General features: G+C 42.2%; 1 protein-coding gene across 1 annotated transcript; it reads left to right on the top strand.

The window, feature by feature from the left end:
- The first annotated feature begins 330 nt into the window (after nucleotides 1-330).
- Nucleotides 331-4,722, top strand: LOC114321900 (uncharacterized). The gene is made up of 3 exons (XM_082895104.1): nucleotides 331-2,041; nucleotides 2,231-3,502; nucleotides 4,493-4,722. Exons 1-3 carry the CDS (start codon nucleotides 331-333, stop codon nucleotides 4,720-4,722), a joined length of 3,213 nt encoding a protein of 1,070 aa, XP_082751230.1.
- Nucleotides 4,723-6,201: the final 1,479 nt, after the last annotated feature.

The raw sequence follows: 6,201 nt of genomic DNA, 5'->3' as shown, positions 1-6,201 counted from the left end.
TTTAAGTGTCATTTTCTGTTTAGGTCATGCCTAACTTTTAGGGGCAAGTAAGGGGCGTGACAAGTGGTATCAGAGCACGAGTTGCTATCTCACACACAGATCCATTGAGCCTTAGGATGTCTAGAAAAGACTTAAGCATCATGCATGGCATCCTAAAAATGTATGAAAGATCGATGGCAACGAAGAATGTACTCTGCTAACGCTAACAATTTGAACTTTGTTTGTCGGATATAATTGAATATTATGTAGGTTATGGTTAGAACTAGGATGGAAGAGTCGGACGAGGCTACCTCGGCAAGATTGGACCAAATGGAAAGAATGATTATGGATATGGCGGAGACCCTAAGGCAGCAACAGCAACAACCGCCACCACCACCAGTACCTCCACCTGCAGTACAAGATGTTCATGTCGAGGACCGAACCATCACACTCACAAAGGAGTTCAAAAAGATGAAACCACCGTCATTCAAGGGGGGAATTGAACCTATGAAAGCTGAAGCGTGGGTGCTGGGAATAGAGAAATTGTTTGAAGTGTTTCCATGTACTGAAGCCCAGAAAGTGCAACTTGCCGCCTTTACTCTTGAAGATGAGGCGCGAAGATGGTGGATGCTTACAAGAACAGTGCATCGGGACTTAACATGGGATAGATTTCTAGAGCTGTTCTACGATAAGTATTTTCCTCAAAGCATGCGAGATAAGAAAGTGACAGAATTTGAGACTCTTAGACAAGGAAATAAGACTGTTGCAGAATATGAGGCCCAATTTGCTGAATTAGCTCGGTTTGCCCCTCATATGGTAGATACAGACTATAAGAAGGCACGAAAATTTGAAGGGGGCTTACGGGGTGCCATTTTGGACCGGGTCAATATGCTAAAATTACCCACGTATGTTGAGGTACTAGAAAGGGCTGTTATTGCAGAAGGAAATCTTGCGGCCCAGAATCGGATTTCCGAGTGGAAAGGGAAGAGACAAAACAACCAATGGTCAAAGGGATCCGTTACTCCACCCGCTAAGAAGCACAATTCAGGGAGTTTCAGCACCACTACTTCTACTCAAAATTCCACTCCGGTGTGCCCAGACTGTGGAAGGCAACATCGAGGAACGTGTCATTGGAAGACTGGACCATGTTTTAAATGTGGGAAAACGGGACATTTGGTAAGGGATTGCCCGCAATTGGTTCAACAAAAAGGCAATAGATCTGCTACAAGTTCTGCGGGGTCTACACTAACCCCCAATGTGAAGACGGCTCCCAAACCGAGTAATAACAAAGACACTGCAAGACAAGGTAGGGTGTTCGCTTTGATTCCAGGTGATGTACAAAATACAGCAACAGTGGTGTCAGGTACATTCACTATTTGTGGTCAATCTGCGCATGTATTGTTTGATCCTGGTTCCACTCACTCTTTTGTGTCAAAACTCTTCGCTCCTAATTTAGATAAAATTGAAGAAAACTTATCTTGCATGTTGTGTGTGTCCTCCCCCTTGGGAGAGTCTATAATTTGTGCTACTATATATCTAGCTTGTGAACTTCAACTCGGAGATATTCGGGTATATGCTAATTTAGTGCCTCTCGATATGACCCATTTTGATGTTATTCTGGGGATGGATTGGCTAAGTGCTTATGGTGCAACTATAAACTGTGTTACTAAGCAAATCAATTTTTATCCTCCGGGGCAATCAGAGTCTGTGGTTCAAGGGCAGGAAGTGATTTCGCCACCTTACCTAATATCTGCCATGAAGGCTTGCAACTTAATACGAAAGGGCTGTCGGGGGTATCTATGTAGCGTTTTAGAAGGGCAGAGGATGAATGAGAATATTGATGTGATCCCAGTGGTCCGTGAATTTCCAGATGTTTTTCCCGAAGAATTGCCGGGCCAACTAATAGACCGAGAAATCGAGTTTATAATTGAAGTGGCGCCTGGAACCCAACCCATTTCAAAGACGCCCTATAGGATGTCACCAGCTGAAATGAAAGAGTTGAAGATTCAATTACAGGATCTGCTTGATAAGGGATTTATCCGCCCGAGTGTATCTCCTTGGGGTGCGCCAGTACTGTTTGTGAAAAAGAAGGACGGAACACTTCGGTTATGTATCGACTATAGAGAACTGAATAAGGTGACAATTAAAAATAAGTACCCCCTACCGCGGATAGATGACTTATTTGATCAGTTACAAGGGGCACAAGTTTTCTCAAAAATTGATTTACGGTCTGGCTACCATCAATTGAAAGTTAGAGCCGATGATGTGGAGAAGACAGCTTTTCGAACCCGGTACGGCCATTATGAATTTTTGGTTATGCCCTTTGGGGTTACAAACGCACCAGCAGCATTTATGGATCTAATGAATCGCGTCTTCAAGCCTTATCTAGACGAATTTGTGGTGGTTTTTATTGATGACATTCTTATATACTCGAAGAGTGCAGAAGCTCACGAGGATCATCTTCGCTTAATTCTTCAAACACTCCGGGAGAAGAAACTGTATGCAAAATTGAAGAAATGTGAATTCTGGCTACAAGAAGTGGCATTTTTGGGGCATGTGGTGACGAAGGAAGGAGTCTCTGTTGATTCGTACAAAGTTGAAGCAATTGTGAATTGGCCAACTCCCACTAATGTAACTGAGGTGCGAAGTTTCATGGGATTAGCTGGATATTATAGGAGGTTTGTTCAAAATTTCTCCAAAATCGCTGTGCCGCTTACCCAACTGACACGAAAGGGAGTTGCGTTCGAATGGTCAGAGGAACGGGAATCCGCTTTCCAAGAATTAAAAACAAGATTGACGACAGCACCAGTTCTGGCCTTGCCATCTGGTACCGAGGGATTCGTAATTTACAGTGATGCTTCGCATAAGGGGCTTGGTTGTGTGCTAATGCAAAATGGAAGGGTTATCGCCTATGCTTCTCGGCAACTGAAACCCCACGAGAAGAATTATCCCACACACGATCTCGAATTGGCGGCAGTAGTTTTTGCTTTGAAAATATTTCGGCACTATCTTTATGGTACAACCTGCGAAGTTTATACTGATCATAAAAGCCTCAAGTACCTGTTTACCCAGAAAGAGTTGAACATGCGCCAACGGCGATGGCTCGAGTTGATCAAGGATTATGACTTGCAGATCCAATATCATCCTGGGAAAGCTAACATGGTGGCAGATGCACTTAGTCGGAAGAATATGGGGGACTTGGCAAATTTGTTGGTAGAAAGAAAAGAGTTGAGGATCGAACTGAATAAGATGAATATGGACCTAGTAGTACGTGAACAGGAGGCCATACTGGCAGCAGTAGGAGCTCAACCCACCTTGCTGGAAGAGATTAAGTTACATCAACTAGAAGATGAAACCTTAAAGAAAATCCATGAAGAGTTAGAGGCAACACCAAAAGCGGGATTCAGTTATGTAGATTCGGTACTAAAGTTTCAAAGTCGAATATGTGTCCCTAATGTGTTGGAGCTTAAGCGGAAGTTGTTAGGAGAAGCACATGCTTCGAGATCATCAATACACCCGGGAAGTACCAAAATGTACCGAGACTTAAAACAATTTTTTTGGTGGCCAAACATGAAAAAGGAGATCGCGGAGTTTGTTTCTAAGTGTTTGCAATGTCAACAAGTAAAGGCGGAACATCAAAGACCAGCCGGGTTATTACAACCCCTTCCAATCCCGGAATGGAAATGGGAGCATTTGGCCATGGACTTCATTGTGGGATTACCGAGGACTCCTCGAGGAATGAATTCGATTTGGGTCATTGTGGACCGATTAACCAAGTCTGCTCACTTCTTGCCTGTAAAGACTCAATATAATGCGGATAAGTTGGCAGTATTGTATGTAAATGAAATTGTAAGGCTTCATGGTATTCCGGTGTCAATTGTGTCGGATAGGGACCCCAAATTTGTTTCAAGATTTTGGCGAAGTTTACAAGAAGCTATGGGTACCGAACTTACGTTCAGCACCGCCTTTCACCCTCAAACTGACGGTCAATCCGAGAGAACCATACAAACCTTAGAAGATATGCTCCGACTGTGTATATTGGATTTTCAAGGAAGCTGGGAGACCCATCTACCGTTGATAGAGTTCGCCTACAATAATAGTTACCATTCAAGCATTGAGATGGCACCTTATGAAGCTCTGTATGGAAGACCGTGTCGTTCCCCAGTATGTTGGGCTGAAGTCGGGGATAGGGCATTGTTGGGCCCTGAAATTGTGCAATTAACAACTGAAAAGGTTAAAATTATTCGGGAGAGGTTAAAAACGGCGCAAAGCAGGCAGAAGAGTTATGCAGATAACAGACGGAGGGATTTGGAGTTTGAAGTGGGTAGTTATGTGTTCGTGAAAGTTACCCCGATAAAAGGACATCCGAGATTTGGGAAAAAGGGAAAATTAACACCCCGGTATGTTGGCCCTTTCCAAATTTTAGAAAGAGTGGGTTTGGTAGCTTACCGAGTGGCTCTACCGCCGAGTATGAGTCAAATACATAATGTATTCCATGTTTCTATGCTTCGAGGATACATACCAGATCCATCTCATGTTATAGACTATCACCAACTTATGCTAGATGATAAGTTAAGCTATGAGGAAAGACCACTTCGAATTTTGGAGCGACAAGTAAAGCAATTGCGTAATCGGGAAATTTCAATGGTAAAGGTAGAGTGGCAAGAACATTATGGCACTGAAGCTACTTGGGAAAAAGAGGAGGATATGCAGCAACAGTATCCATATCTGTTCCCATTTTGAGGTAAAAGCAAGTTTGGGGGACCAAACTTTTTAAGGGGGGAAGAGTGTAACAACCCGACCCTCATATATGTTTGTGATGTATGCCGCCCTTTATTATGTGCTATTAAGTGACTAAGGTGAAGCTGTATAAGAGAATGAGGTCAAGTAGCTATGTTGTAATGCTTGGTAGAATGAATTATATCTGTTAGGAAAGAAATGTATCTGTTACTATTCGAACGATAAAGTAGAAATTGAGGGCCTTAGCGGATTAATAAGTCAAAATTGATCACATATTTGGAACCAGCATAATTTTTAGGTAATATTAAGCACTTCTGTGAAATTTCAATTTTCGGATGTGTAAACGATTGATTTTTGTCTCATTCTCTTTTCATGGAAATATAAGAGTGTTCTTGGTCATTTGATAAGTTAAGGAAACATAACACTAAGCTTGGGAGTTGAAGAGGTAGAGAGAAAAGGTTCTCAAGAAGGGTGAGATTGGGCTTAAGGTATGTAATTGTTTGTTTAATTTTCATCTACAACCCCTCTTGTTATAATTTATGTGAAGATGTTTCTATAATCTTGACCCTAAGAGTTTGAAGTTGTAGTGATGTGAGTATGAGAAGTAAATTAGCAAAATGATCTTACCTTGCATGTGTTGATTCAATTTGAAGTATCTAAGAGAAACTTTACTCTATTTCTTCAATTGGCTTGTTTGAATTTAAGTATGTGGCATGGTTCTAAGTTTATGAGTTGAGATATGAGAACAAGTAGAAATTAAGTGACTTGGAGCGAATTTGAGTTGTGGATTCATGATTGATTCTTACTCAAATGAAATGTGTAATTTGATCCTTGTTCACATGTAATTGCATGCTTTGAACTTGTATATTGGTAATTGAAAGTTAGATTTTTGAGGCCTAAACATGTTTATAAGAAGAAGAAAATTGTGCAAAAATTTCAGACCTTTGTGCAGAATCGCCGCACGTGCGGGGCCTAAGGCCGCACGTGCGGGAACCTCAGCCGCACGTGCGGGAGTCACTGCCGCACGTGCGGGAAAATGGCAAATTGTTGGGCTTCAACACTGCAAAAACCGCACGTGCGGGGCCTCAATGCCGCACGTGCGGGAGGTGTGCCGCACGTGCGGGGGATCCTAGCCGCACGTGCGGCCCAGGGCAGAAAAGTTGGGATGCTCCGTTTTGCGTGTTGGGTCCTCTAATGTGGTTAAAACCTGCAATTTATATTGTTTAAATATTCGTTAATTTAATCAGAGTAAGTGAACCGAATGTTGGTTTAACAAGAAAAAGGGGCTAATGTAATCTTTTATATGTTCATGTGTGTAGGAAACACCTCAAAAGGAAGTGCACCGCCACAACACAGTGAGTAATAGTGCTTCAATGTATCCCTACTCTGTAATTATAATTAATGACGTTGTGATCTTGTAGAAAGTAGCATCGCATGATATACTGACGTTATATCTTGACGTTATGAATGTCACTATTAAAC

The sequence above is a fragment of the Camellia sinensis genome, chromosome 11 (assembly GCF_055761805.1).
Source record: "Camellia sinensis isolate YWXY chromosome 11, ASM5576180v1, whole genome shotgun sequence".
In the NCBI taxonomy this organism is placed as follows: Eukaryota; Viridiplantae; Streptophyta; class Magnoliopsida; order Ericales; family Theaceae; genus Camellia; species Camellia sinensis.
This window is presented reverse-complemented; position numbering and strand designations above follow the sequence as displayed.